Source organism: Eulemur rufifrons, chromosome 8 (genome assembly GCF_041146395.1).
Source record: "Eulemur rufifrons isolate Redbay chromosome 8, OSU_ERuf_1, whole genome shotgun sequence".
In the NCBI taxonomy this organism is placed as follows: Eukaryota; Metazoa; Chordata; class Mammalia; order Primates; family Lemuridae; genus Eulemur; species Eulemur rufifrons.
Genome location: NC_090990.1, coordinates 97,458,860 through 97,473,210, shown reverse-complemented (window position 1 = coordinate 97,473,210; position 14,351 = coordinate 97,458,860). Strand labels below are relative to the sequence as shown.

General features: G+C 40.2%; 1 protein-coding gene across 1 annotated transcript in view; it reads right to left on the bottom strand.

Moving 5' to 3' along the window:
- Positions 1 to 14,351, bottom strand: part of SPTA1 (spectrin alpha, erythrocytic 1) — a 67,422-nt gene that overhangs the window by 23,234 nt on the left and 29,837 nt on the right. Inside the window, exons 22-37 of the mRNA XM_069479211.1 lie at positions 13,543 to 13,694; positions 12,737 to 12,923; positions 11,705 to 11,806; positions 10,229 to 10,320; positions 9,206 to 9,350; positions 8,200 to 8,381; positions 6,486 to 6,585; positions 6,178 to 6,375; positions 5,260 to 5,403; positions 4,613 to 4,716; positions 4,113 to 4,275; positions 3,726 to 3,857; positions 3,072 to 3,209; positions 2,782 to 2,886; positions 1,469 to 1,677; positions 209 to 329 (exon numbers count right to left, since the gene is read on the bottom strand). Coding sequence (XP_069335312.1) covers positions 209 to 329; positions 1,469 to 1,677; positions 2,782 to 2,886; positions 3,072 to 3,209; positions 3,726 to 3,857; positions 4,113 to 4,275; positions 4,613 to 4,716; positions 5,260 to 5,403; positions 6,178 to 6,375; positions 6,486 to 6,585; positions 8,200 to 8,381; positions 9,206 to 9,350; positions 10,229 to 10,320; positions 11,705 to 11,806; positions 12,737 to 12,923; positions 13,543 to 13,694 — 2,274 coding nt within the window. The remainder of the gene's footprint in view (positions 1 to 208; positions 330 to 1,468; positions 1,678 to 2,781; positions 2,887 to 3,071; positions 3,210 to 3,725; positions 3,858 to 4,112; positions 4,276 to 4,612; positions 4,717 to 5,259; positions 5,404 to 6,177; positions 6,376 to 6,485; positions 6,586 to 8,199; positions 8,382 to 9,205; positions 9,351 to 10,228; positions 10,321 to 11,704; positions 11,807 to 12,736; positions 12,924 to 13,542; positions 13,695 to 14,351) is intronic.

Genomic DNA, 14,351 nt, shown 5'->3' with positions numbered 1-14,351 from the left:
CCAGGGAAGAGTGTACGTCCCTGTCCATAATTCTTCTATTCATAGGAGACAAAATGTGGAAGAAAAAAGAACACTTGTGAACTCTATGACTGTCTGTGACTTGGGCACCCTACTTTCACATTTTGTAGTGCCCTCCTTATTTATCTATAACTTTAGGGATTGTTATTAGATTATTTCTCTCTTTTCAGGTCTGATATGCTAGTCCTACCTGGATGGCAGGCTCGTGGGCCACCAGCTCCCCCTCCAGGCGTTTGTGCTTCTTCAGTAAGTTTTGAACACCCTGCAGATCCCTCCCATAGTCCTGGGAGCTCACTAGCACCAACTTCTCCCTGGGACCAAGAAAGGAAACAGGAAATGTGTAGTTTAGACATCTGAGGTCACCCGAAAGCAATAGTTTTCTAAGAGCGTGTGTGTGGCTTGGGGTAGTAGAGGTTGTAAATTATGGAACATCTTGGTGTCAATAACCAAAAATACAATTAGTGGCAGAGGCATTTGCAAAACTTCCAACTTATGCCAATATGAATTAAAATAACATAATGATGACCTTATGCACAGCTATGACATCCTTCCCATTAGTCTCTTTTCCTGTCTATTTGTGTATTTTCTCTTTTCTTGTTCAAGAATATGCACTAATATTTCTCTTTTAAAAAATGTGAAAATTATATATGACCTTCATGGCTTTTATTATTTCTACCTAATATCAGTAATAAATTTAGCTAGAATGGGCTACAGAGCTATTACAAGAGTCATGGTAGTTGGATGGTTCCAAGTGTAAAATGTTTGAACGTCACCATGAAGCATAGACAAAGTCTATATAGACAAGATTATTTTCTTATGGCTTCCAAAAAGGTTTTTAAAATGTCTTATTTGTTACCTTATGCTTACCTATAATTCACTGATTACTCATAAGAATCAGCAGATTTGTAGAAGAGAAACACAATGATGCAGGTTAAATGGGAAGTAGGAAAAATAACTTGATTTGCTAAGATTTTCCCAACCATAGTTTTTACAACAAAACTAGATTTGGTAATGAAATCATGGCAGATACTGTGGAGCATTGTCTGTATGGTGTCTAATTCAGTGTCATATAAGATACATTGGATATAGAAAGAATAGTTACAATGACTTGGTCAGCTGGGTAGGCTATAAATGTCCAGCTGTCTCTGTGAGCATTACACTTTCTATGAACTATCGAGAACAAACATATATGAATTCTTAATTTTGTTCCCAGCATATGTGTAACTGCTCCCCACTCTCTCCACATCTGTCTCTCTCTCTCTGCCTGCATCCAGTGAAGGAATTTGGGAAAAATAAAATCAACATTAACTTTAGACCAAGGCAAACATGAAGAAGTTAATACCAACTTCATAAAACAATTACATATTTCTTGTCAACATATATGGGAATGAGTTTGGTGGATTATCTACTCTCTTGGATTATCCCCCCATTGTGAGTTGGTGGTACATACTCTATCCAGGATTCCTCATCATCTAAGTCCTGGAAGAACTGGAACAAGGCATAAGTCTCTTTCAGCTTCTCGTGGTGTGCAGCTGCCAAGTTCTGGACATTCAGGAAGCGCTTATTGACACTATCCATTTTCTCCTCAATCTGTTCAACGTTGAAAGTCCCACTAGAGAGCAGGTCCATAGCCAACTTATTCAGGTCCTTGAGTGCGTCCTAGAAAGGTCAGTGTGCTCAGTGAACAGCATAGTACAGGTATTACACAGATCCCAGACTTCAACCATTACTGGTTCTAGTTGAAAGCATGGCTCAAATAAGTTGATTTTGAAGGTAGTGAATTTGAATATGAGTTGTATACATATTAGTGTATGTTCCGGTTGGGTAAGGGCTGAATGAGAGAACAATATAGATAGCATGATTACATTACTCAAACTTTACATTTTGCTTTATATGTCCTGTTCCTCTTCATGATGTTTCCCCCTATAATTGCCTTCCCTTCCCAACGAGAATATAAGACCTTGGTGAGCAATCACTTGTCCCCATACATGACTGTCTTCCTTCACAGTACTGAATTTGACAGTTACAAATTGATTGATTGATTTTTTTGACTGAAATATTCAACAAGAACTACTCTATTGGCAACATTCTTAGGCTACCCACAGAACATACCCAGACTCTTCTATGTCTATTCCCATTCTAACCCAGATGCCTTGTGATGTCACAGGAAATTGCAGCAAGTCCTGAAGACTTGAACCTAGAAAGCCTTTGACTTCCTGCCCTTTCTGTGTAATCTGTATTACCAAATAAAACTGAAAATATAAAATTTGCCAGGATGAAATTAACACCTGCCATGATTTTTATCACTGCTCCCAGGACAAAGTTTTGGTTGATATTAGGATGCAACTGGAATCCTCCACAGGGTTTCCAGAGTGTATATATATATAGTTCCACTTAATTTCACATGCCCTGATTTTATTTTTTCTAATTCTGTAAGGTAAACTTTCATTTTCTTTCAAAGACCAGATCAAATATAGCTTTGGAAGATAGTTTATATGTATGCATCTGTGAGAAGATAAATTAGATAGCTTTTAGGATCCACTTCCTGCAGTCTTAGAATCTATAGTTTAGTGATAATTGAATACCAGTGACAGCTACAATGTCTCTGCACCCCATGGATTTGACCTGATTGAAATGACTGCTGGTTGAGAACACTAAGGTCAGTGTTACAAGGCTATGTTTTCAAATAATTTTCTAAGACAGCATAGAGAAAAGTCAGAAACTTTTCCATTCTGCTGAGGAGTGGGATTCTAGCACATTTACCTCTCGAGCCAACATCTCTGTTTCCAATAGCTGATGCTTCTTGAGCAGGTTTCCTGCCGAAGCCAAGTCCCTGGCCTGGTCTTTCATGGCCAGCAGTGTCTCTGCCTGGGGATGGAGAAATAAGCAATAAAGCTGCCAGGTGAAAACTGCCTTTAAGGAGAACAAGATTAGCAACTATATCCCCAGACTTTTCCCAAGAAAGGTCAAGGAAATTGTTCATGTATAAATTCATTTATCTGACAAGTATTTATTAAACTTACTTGCCCCACACCATTTCAAAGTGCAATTACCTCTGAGAGCCAGAACTCAAAGTCCCGGATGCCTGTGTTGAACCTCTGTTGGCGACTAGCCTCGTTGAGCTTCTGCCCTTTGTCAATTGTTCTCTCAAGCAGGTATTCCCAATGTTTCTCCAGCTCTTCCAGTTGCCCCTAACCCAAAGAAAGTGAGGGGTCATTATGGGTCTTTAGGACCATGGGCCCTGTGACTACTTGAGAGGATAATGTAGGAAGATTCTGGAGATACAGATTAGCCAAAATTAGCTGATACTTGAATATCACACATTTCAAAACAGTTATACTTTACCTGGGAAAACAACAGGGGTGTTGGATGAAAGGAAAAGTTTGAACAAAGGGTCCTGGGCTAGTTATAGCAACTGGCATCCAAATACCAAAAAACTCTCAGCAGAAGGGATAGGAAATGTAAAACAAGCATGATATGACTTAGGAATTAAGTATAAAGCTTTCTTGGAGTTCCAGGTACTAAGCATGATGAGAGCAATAAAATATGAGCATCACTGCTTTCTTCCTTCCTTGTGCAATAGTCAGGTGGAAAACTACTGACCATGGAACGTATCCTACATAGCTATACATGGAACATTGAAAGAGTAAAAGATTTATCGTCATGTGTCTTTGCAATCCCAAACTCATCCTGAGAAGAACCCTTACCTTCATGGTTTCTTCACTGCCATCACATGCGCTCCGCTCAATCAGGGAGTTCCCCAGGTTGATGACTCCTACCACATGCTCAGCTTGGCTATTGACCTCATTTTCAAAGGTCTGGTGTTTTAGGTATTTCCTCTGTAAGGAAAGCAGAAACTAAATTACTCTCTTATTTAGGGAAATAAGGTAAGGGATTGAAATGAAGGCTTAATGTCTCTTCCATAATCAAGGTGGTGGTGACTTCTGAAGGACCTACTCTGCATTAGACTCAAGTCCCTGATGACAGGTCCAGTGGCTCAACAATAAGACAGTGTTAAAATGCAAAGGGGGATGATCATTCAGCCAACAATTTGGAAATGGTGAAATTTTCTGAGATTCCCCTTTTGGACTTGCCTGAATGTTAGTGGGGTCTTTGTAGGATTCATCACAAGCCGTGGGCAGCATCTCACTGATCCATTCTTCTAGCTCCTCGAGGTCACGGTAGAATTGTTTTAGGTCAGCATAGTCTCCAAGCTTTTTTCTCTCAGAAATCAGTTGTGCTTTGAGAGCCCTCCATCTGGAGGAGGGAGCTAGATCATCCTCTGCCCTTTACCCTTTACCCCACACACTGATGCCATGTCTACAGGTCTTCCCATTTGCCAACCTGCCCTTTTCCTCTCACATAGTCTCATTACTTTCAGATATAAAACACAGTGCTTAAGCCAGGTGATTTTGAAGGTAATTACCATATCTTTCATTCTATAAGTCTAGGTTAGAAAGTTTCCAAAAGTGTCAAGATAGTTTTAGGCATCTAGTAAAGACAAAAACTCAGAGTATCCTCTCCATCTTAATGCTAGCAAACTCGTCATTTTGCTACATCTCCTGTAGCTCACAAAACAATCACTCAGACTGACCTGTCTAGCACACGTTGGAGCCGAGCAGCAATCTCCTCCTTGGCATAGTGGTCATCAGCTATGAGCCGCTCAGCAAAATGTTCCAGGTCCGTGATCTTCCCTTCCTAGATGAAGGAAAAGGAAAGAGCCCAGAAGCCTGAAGATTAGGCCCTTGGTGCAAACTCAGATTCCCTCCTAGAAAAGAACAGAGATATCCTTTGTGGATTCAGGGAACAGACCCAGGACCAAAGAGTAAATGCCTTACAGGGAGGTAGATTTCAACTCAACCAGAGGAGAGATATCCAGTAATTATACTGAGATTGGCTACATATGTGGTACTGAGTTCTCTAAAGAATAGGCACTCCCCATGATCCTTGGAGAGGGTGAATCCTGTGTTGAGTGGGATGTTGAAATAGACAATGTATAAATCACTTCCAATTTTATAAGCTGAGTTTTAGAATCCCAGACTTCAACTAAGAAAGTCCAATGGCCACATGTGACTTGGGTAAGACAATGTCAAATGTCCAGCTGCCCTGCCTGCTCAGAGTTCTCTGTAAGAGGCAAATGCGAATCAGAATACTTATAAATCATAATATCAGATAAATTGTAGGACTTCTGCTATTACTACTAATAGTTATTATTAGAACTCTTATATTAGTATTTATTACCTGAGCAGTGATTGCTTTGTCCAAATCATCACGTTTCCTCATCAAGGCCTCCAGACTGTCTAAAGAACCCTTGTCATCTGACCTCAGGAAATTCTCACGTGCCACCATCCAGCTTTCAACTTGATCACAGTCCCCTTGGAACAACTATGGGGAATGAAATTAGAGGCAGACAGTATAGTAATTCCAGGGGGGCAGAGGAAATAATTTTACTCCTCTCCTGTGACAGTGACAAAAACACAGGAGGTGTTCACCATCTTCCAAGAAATACTCATATGATGCATCTTAGCTATACTGAAACTTTTACTCTTACCTGAATACACACTTTAATTTTATATATAAGCTATCTCCAATTCTTTTCCATTTCCTATGCCTCATGAATAGTGGCTGGTTATTGCTTTAACACTCTGTTAAACATTATCCTTCAGGGTAGCCTATGACACCCACACTCTTTTCCCACATAAGCTTTAATCACTTCTTCCTGTTTAACATAAAAGCACTCATATGTTTCGTTTTATTGATAATAATCTCACTGTACTAGAAAGATCTGTCTGTATGTCTAATTTCACTACCTAGGAAAAGGATCACTATCTTACTAATCTTTGTGGCAACAGGGCCTTCACTTGGTAGGCTCTTTATAAAAATCAATTGACAAATCCTTCCATCAATAAATAAATGATGATCACCCCACTTCACATCCACGACTGACCACTATCTTGCTTGGCTTTTCCAACAGGGATGAGAGCTGAGCATAAAGCAATGATAAGTCTACAAAATAGAGTACAATGTCAGATAATCAAGAGATGCCCTTGTATTCACAACATGAAAAATCTAGTGAACTGAGCCTGTAATAACCATGTAAAATTGTATAGAAGGAACAGACTGAGGCTAAATCTGCTAACAATTGGAAATTTGCTGTACCTGCAACTCAAGGCATTGGTCTAGGATCTTCTTACGTTGTTCCCAAGCCTTCTCCAAATCATCTCTCTCTAGTCTGACATCTTGAAGCTTTTTTTCAATTTCAGGGCTAGCACGATGCCCACCATCTATAAGTTCTGCACCAAAGTCTTCTAAGGCCTGGAAGGTAGGAGCCTCTGCCTCCATGTCAGCTTGATGCTCCTGTGGGAAAAAGGGGTAAGAGACTAAAGAGGTCAATTCCATGCAAAATTGTAAAATGAGGAGAGGTTTTTAGGTCAAGTAATCAGTGGCTATGGCTTTTGTAGCCATACCTGGTGTCGCTCCAGCAAGATCTCTGTGCCAGTTAAGTCTTCAGCCAGCTCCTTTGATGATACCATGGCACCAATGCCACTGATCCAATTCTGTAGGTCCCTAAAGAAATAGACATATTGGGGTTGACAAAAAAAAAAAAAAAAAGAAAAACAAACTCTTCAACTTTCTGTGAGGCGTGTGTGTTCTACAGTTTTCCCCCTCTCTAAAAAACATTTCCAGAATAGCATTTGTTATCTGGCTCTGTATGTTTCACAGATCTTAGTTTTGCTACTTTCCTTCTATCATCTAATGACAACAATCCTTTGCATTTGAAAATCTCTTCATATATATTATCTCTTTCAATTCTTGCAGTGGAATACTTCTGCTATCCTTTTGGAGATAAGGAAGTCAGCCTAGGGAAGGTGAGTAATTTTCCCTGTGATAGAAATAAAAGCAGACATCTGGACTAGAACCCAGATCTCTGGAATCTTGGACTGGTACATATTCCATTACTACTGTCAATTACTGTTCCTTTGAAGTTGTTTCTGGAGCTTAAACACATATCTTATTATGGAGACTCTCCTATTTTATTCCCAACAGAATCCAGCACATGCCTCTGCCCACTATACACACCCCCAACACATACAATGTTGATAAAAATCAAGGCCTGTTTCCTATTCTTTTAGCAGTCAAGGAGTTAGATTAAGGTCTATCCTCCCAGAAGTCAAATATCAACCATACATTAACTTAAAAGTATATATGATAAATTATGCACCTCATATAGAATGTACTTACTCTTTGCTTAATAGGAAACCTTAACTCTAGGGAATGTGCTATTTATTTATAGTGCATGAAAAACTACAGATTTACAGAGTTTTTGAATTGGAGAGGTGGTTGTCAAGAGTAATTATAATCATTTGCCAAAATTGCCTCCTTTTTTCTTCAAAAACATTGCATTGTGAGCTACTGCTTCCTGGACTTCCTACTTTAATGCTTCTCCTGGCAGAGTGATACAATGGGACAGAATGTGGGAACTGTTCCACAAAGTGGACATTTGCAAGATGAATTTTGGATTGTGATAATATCTAGACTCTAGCAAGACAGTGAAAATTCTCTAGGATTTGGTCCCAACATTTCTAAGTATATCTCTTGCTACTTTTTCCCCCCACGCCCAACATACCAAACCCACACTTCTAGCTGCCCCTGCTTCTTGAACATTCTGTACCTTTCTGATCCATGTACCTTTGCACAGTTCTGGTGACATGAGTAGCTTTCTCTTCTATTAAAATCCTGACCGATAAGATGCAGGGAAATGCCACTTTACCTATAAAGCATCACCTGTTCTCTTCACCTCTGGACTCCCACTGTTTATTAGGATGTTTCAGCCCTTATTATCTTCTACCATAGTTATTCATATTCTACTCTGCCTCTTCAGTTGAACAAAAGCCTCAAAACCCCACAACACAGTACCTTGTGTCCAGTATACATTTACAGAAGCTTGCCTAATTTAACCTAGATGGCCTCACATTCCTTCAAACTTCAATATTTTATGGCTTGAAGCATTGAATCTGAAATTTTTGTGCCATATAAGAAATGAGACTTGGACACAGTAGCGCCCTCCACACATAGCAGTGAACAGCATCTGCACCAAGACTGCTCCTAGAACCTCTCCTCAGGGGCCAGACATGGCAATTACCTACCCTATCTGGTGGAAGTCTGCCTTTTGAAGTTTACCTGGCCTTATTGAGGAACAGGTAGAATTTCTGGGACTCATTTAGGCCTTCTTTACGATCCTGTGTGCGCCCTTGCAAGTCATCCCATGCCTCATTCAGCTCCAGGCGCTGTCTCTGCAGGTCCTCAGTGGCATCTGGATGGGACTCACTGAGACGCTCTGCTGTCTCCCCCAATATGGTCACCTGGGGAGGTGCAAGAGCTCTGATAATCAGCCTAGAAGTGCACCTGAATCTTAGCTAAAGAAGAATTTAAGTCCTGGTATTCATCTCCCCAAACAGACATCAGTGATATATAAGCATGTCTTAATGCTATATAAAATAACATCAACATTCAGTCTATATAACTCCCTGAAGTAGTCAACATTGACATTACCATACTTCTTTTTAAGAGAAAAAAATTGTGGGAAAGGGTGGTTAAGTGATTCTTCTGGTTAACTGTAACATCACTTAGGGAACCCAAGGATCCTCATTCTTCATGTGAAGATTTTTCTAATATAGATATCTTCTGGGCTTCTTTTCACGCTGCATGATAATGTCAAACTGTTTGATGCCTCTGAGTGCATCTGGCAAGGTTCAGAGTTCACTGTTGGGTTGGGGCAGAGTTAACCTCATTCAATTCCTGACTGATAAAACATTGCACCATGATCAGGCATAGGCCTGACTATCCTGTCCATGTTCAGGCATATGGACATGTGCTATATATCCTCGGCTATCGGCCTACAACCAGCTGCCACAAGTTCTGGTCACTTGGAACCCACTAAAGAGGCAAGGGACACAGGGTACTCACTTACACACTATGAGTTCAGTGCATTTTTTCACCATGCTAATGGCCATGTGGCATGTGCTTTTAGAGGTCTTGACTTAGGTATAGGCACAAGAACAAGTATGTTGCAAGATAAAGAGAATATAAGACTATGAAACTGGGAGAGAGAACCAAAGAAGGGGGCATTGGTGTAGGCATAAACATGAAGAGAAAAGTGTTGAAAAAGCTTGGAAGCACATCTCACCTTTTCCCCCAGGGGCAGAAGGTCTCTCTCAAATCCCTCATGCTGTCGCTGAAGGGCCTGAACACTGAACAGGTCCGAGCCAGGGTCTGCAGCACTGAGAGCCTGGCATTTCTTCTCAATCTGCTCCTTCATGTCATCTGCTTCTCTGGTACACAAGAGAGCAGAGAGTTTAGGAGTTAGGTTGTGTACCAGAGGCAGACTAGCAGGCTCTCAAGAAAGTCATCACTACCACCACCACCACCATCACCACTACCACCATTATCATCATCATTCTCTGTAATGTGCTAAACACTTAGGCTCATTTAGCCTTCACAACTCCTAGAGGCATAATTACTATTACCATTCCCATGATCCATATCAGAAAGCTGAGGCCGAAAAAGGGCCTCAGTCTCAAGATTGCCTCACTGTCTAATGGTGGAGCCTAAGTTGGAAGCAGGTGGTCTGACTACAGAACCACATGCATACACATTATATTTCACAGATTTCCATCTTAGGCTGTCTGAACAGCCAGACCCATCTGAGTCTCAGTGTTCCTTCCCCGCATCTTCAAAAATACATTAGTACACAGTGAAGGTGTTTGGTTTCTGTTTTGTTTGTATGATTGTGTGTGTTTCTTGGTGTCAACAAAAGTTTGAAAATCAAACAAAATAATGTTGAATGAGCAGTTAAGTTCAATGTGATGTCTGTTGCCCTCTACAGTCTGCTTATAATTCAAAAATGCAATTCTGAAACTTCTTGTTTCTACTTTAATTTTCATTCACTATCATGGAAACATATATAGACTATTAATGATGTACCAGGGCCCAAGCTGAGGTATTAGAAAATTGAAGTTGGTTGTCTGGGAGTATCTGGTGTATCAAGAGAGAATCTACTAATGAGAAACCTGATCTCCTACTGGCAAATTGTCTGTGTCTCAAGGAGGAGGGTTAAACTGATAGCTGTGGTTCTACCACAGGGACTAGACTTGGCAGTATTGTGACTAGGTTCTAGAGCAGCACTGCCTTTTTGAGTTAAAATTCTTACCTGTGAAACATCTGGACAGCATGGGCACTGCCCAGCAGCTGCCGCTGCTCATCTGCAAGCCTCTGCAAGGAACCCCAACGGACATTCAATTCCTGAAAGAGGCAGACACATCAGACTGGAGACAGAGAACTAACCCAGATACCCCAGTGGTGTCTGAAGACTGGATGGGATTTAAATCATGCTTGTTCTTGTCTTCTTCAGAAATTGCATAGCTTTACTTCTTTTTTGGAACGCTTGAGGTTGTGCCTCATTTTTGCCAGAGAAGCAGAGAAAGGGATTTCTTCCCAAAAGAATGTACTGGGGTGGAACCATAAATCCTGGAGCAGATGCTTGTTGCCAGAATCAAGATTGCAAACTAAGAAAATTGATTAAAAAGTGTTGCCTTGGTAGGTAGGAGCTATCACATTTCTCTAAGACAAGCATAACACCTTTCCGTATCTTGTATTGAATATACCTAGCAGTCTATTAGAGCCCTACTTTTTGTAGGAGGCAAGTACATTGTTCCCCTGCATATTCCTTCTCCCATTTATTCCATAACAACCAACACAAAAAGAGGCAGAAAACTCATCCTCACTGGTTTATGAACCCAGAGAGCTAGACTTGACCTTCATCAATGTTCATGAGGTCTTTTATGGAACAATAGGTCCAGATCTGCATCAGGTCAAGAATGTCCCCTCCCCCATCTCTGCTGCTCTATATTCTTCTCCTTCTTTGCTATGTTTATTAGAACCTTTCTCTTTCAGTAAATTTTCTTGATTAACCCCTTCACACTAATAAGCTTCTTTATCTGTATTTTCTTTGCATTCATGTATTTGAGAATTTCTTATGTGTGTATGGTGGTGAGAGGGAGGAGAGTATGTGTTGTAATTTAAGAATTTTAGGTCAGTTAAAATAACTTCAGTCCAAAAGTTATACTTTTGAGTGGAGGTGGAAGGCAAGAACTTTATGTTCAATTTTATAGAACCTAGTACAGAAAATTAAAAGGAAATTTGGAGATTGTGCTGTCCATCACTCTTGCTTTTCAGATGTGGAAACTGAGGTCCTTAGAAATGAAGTGACTTGCTCAAGGACACAGTCAGGCAAGGATAGAGCCAGAACTTAAACCCAATTTTCTTGATGTCCACTGCCATATGTTCTAACATTTCTAACACTGCCACTTGAAGGTAAATATGAATTTCCACCCTGAATACTTTTGTCTCCCTCCATCCCCTCTACAAAAGTACCCATGTGAGAGCACAGAGGACGCTCAACAAATGTTTATAAGTGAACCTGCTTTAATTAAGTTCATTTAGACAATAAAAATGGATACTATTTGGACTATTGTCTTTGGCCTTTCCTGTCATCAGTTCTAAACTGCCATTGCATCTTGCATGTCCTAGCTAATCTGCAGAACATAAAGTTGAGTATATTAGAGTGAAATGAGGACTCCCAAAGCCCAACCTGGTGGTGAGGAGGAGTGGAGGGAGTCTTAGTTACCTGCTGGATTTGAGCTCCTTCTGGTGTTAGAAGTTCTTCAAATAGCAGATCATCAGCTATCTTGTTGATATCCCTTAGCCGAGGCTCATTGGTTTTCAAATCCTGGATAAGAAAATTTGCCCAAAGCAATGTAAATCCCCTTCTCAATAGTCCACCACTCTTGCCTGCTCATCTCTGCCCCTACTTGGCTAAATATTAAAGATATTATGAACCTCACTTGTTATGCACACTAAGCCCTCCATTAAACTGCCACTGAGAAGACTGCCCTTAAACACCCTGACATCTAGGGACTATCCAAAACTTGCCAAGAGAACTAATATGTAGCTTGAGTATGAAGCTTATACATCTTTCTAGATTTCTTAAAATCTCCCCTGGACTAGGTTACGCCATCAGAGTGATTTATACCTGAGCTGTGTAATATTCTTTACTATCACTACAAAATCTCCACCTTTATAGAATTTCATTAACTGAGTTACAATCTGCCTATGTTAAGAGATGTTGTAAGAAACAGCTCTAGGGAGTTCTCCCCCAACCTATATGTAGAGAGAGATAAAGAATTCCATGTAGAGGGTATCATAAGAGAAAGAAAGGAAGGAATGTACACTCACTTCTAGTTAAGATAATGGAATAAATCTGAGAGAAGAAAGGACAATGAAAAGGTTTTATGTAGGGAAAACCTTGAAATTGTCTGGCTGTAAAATCAGGTTGTTCTTTCCCTTTTTCCACCCCAACCTATGCCCCATGATTAGACTTTAAAGAATTCAGGGAGACTGGAACTTCAAGCAAGATTTTGGAGTGTCAGGGACTGCAGGATGCACAGTTAGGGTAACTAACTTCCTTTGCATTTCCCTTAGAATTTTTGACAACTACAATACCCAGAGGAATATCTGAACTGCAGAGCTCTCAATAGTTTTGGGGAGGATATTTAACAAGTGTGAAATAAATTAAAGGTTTATGTGGAAGTAGATGGGAATAAAAGGAAACAATGACAACCCTTAAAACAGGTGTCAGGAGAAGGTTTCTTTTTCTCACCGTTTGGAACTCATCAAACTTTTTCTGCAGTTCCCAAACATCATCTAGTACCACATCAGTATTTTCTGCCTTTTTCTCTCTAATCCAATCCAACATGTCTCCTGCCTCATAGGCCAGCAAAAATTCATTGTAACGTTGCAACAGATGACGTCTGCGTTCTTCTGCCCGATCCAGGAGGGAATGGTACCTGGGTGGAGATGTCAAGAGAATGGGAAAAGGGGAATAAAAGTTGGAGAAAAAAACGGAAGAGTAGAGGCAGAGTGGGAAAAGTAAAGAAGAAAAGAGACAAAAAGGAGAGGGAGAAAAAAATCAAAAAAGATCAGTAAAAGAGAGGAAGAAACAAAGATAGAAGGAAAAGGGCCTGAGGATCAGAGAGGTGAATACATAGTATTGCGTTTAAAAATAATAAAATTGTCAATGACCCAATAGTATGACTGACAACATCTCATTCTATAAACATAAAATTTTTACATGACAACTGACAACTGGATATGAAACAGCCTGGTATAATAAACAAAGTTCATAGGAATTTTAGGAGATTGACTTTTTAATGACCTTGAAAGAATGTGGGTAGGGAGGCAGAAGACATGACTCTGTAAGTGTCTGACCTCAGGCAATTGACTTAATGGTTTTGGGGCTGCCTTTCCTCATAAAAAACTGAAATGTTTAAAGAATCCTAGGTTTACTTTCAGTTCTTAACATCTGCGAATTTGCTGTGGCATCTCTAACCTAACAGTTACAGAGTCTTCAGCCAATAGGAAATGTTTGGCCAAACATTGTCCAGTTCTGTAGCCTCCAGAACTTACTGGTTTTCAATCTGCTCCTGGCGCTGGGTGATGCTGCCTGGCTCTTCTCGCCGTCGCCGTGGGAGCATTGGGAACTCATCAGGAGCCAGCCTTCTTACAAAGCAAGCTGGGACAAAGCCCTGCTGATCATCAGCTTCAACCTTCCACCAGTCCTGAAGGGAGAATAGACCCCCACTCCTCCCTTACTTCGTGGAACAAACAGGAGAGGCTTCAACACCTTTAACCACGTCTCTAGGCACAGGCACAGGCTGATGGCCAAGAGAAGCTAACCATCTCTATGGAGAGGCACGTAATTTTTACATATTACAAAGAAAGTAATTGAGGAATTGCAGAGACAAGCTTCTGAAATCAAGTAATCTGACATTTGATTTTAGACCCTTAACTTTTTCAAACACCAAAGACAGCTCTTCTAATACTGGGGCACTTTGTTCACCAAAAATTTACAAAAAGCACATGGAGTCAGGTCTAATTAGATTTCTTGGGGGTAGAGCATATGTGCATGACAATATTGCACAAAAAAATTTTCTAGAGGTCCTAAAAATTGTTAATTGCTCTGGAATTCATTTATGTAATTTTTTTTTTTTTTTTTTTTAGTGTTGCTAGATTTTACTGACCTCTCTGTAGTTAATTTCTTCAGAGAATAATATGGTGAAGTAAAGAGGCCTAGACAAAGAGAAAAAAGGGCCTGGCATATAGCTTATTTGACAATTAAATAGCTTGCCTCTCCAAAAGTTCATTTACCTTTAGAGTAACAATATCCCAAACTCTCTTCTTTTCTTCTCAAGAATTTTTGGAGATTAAGTAGGTAT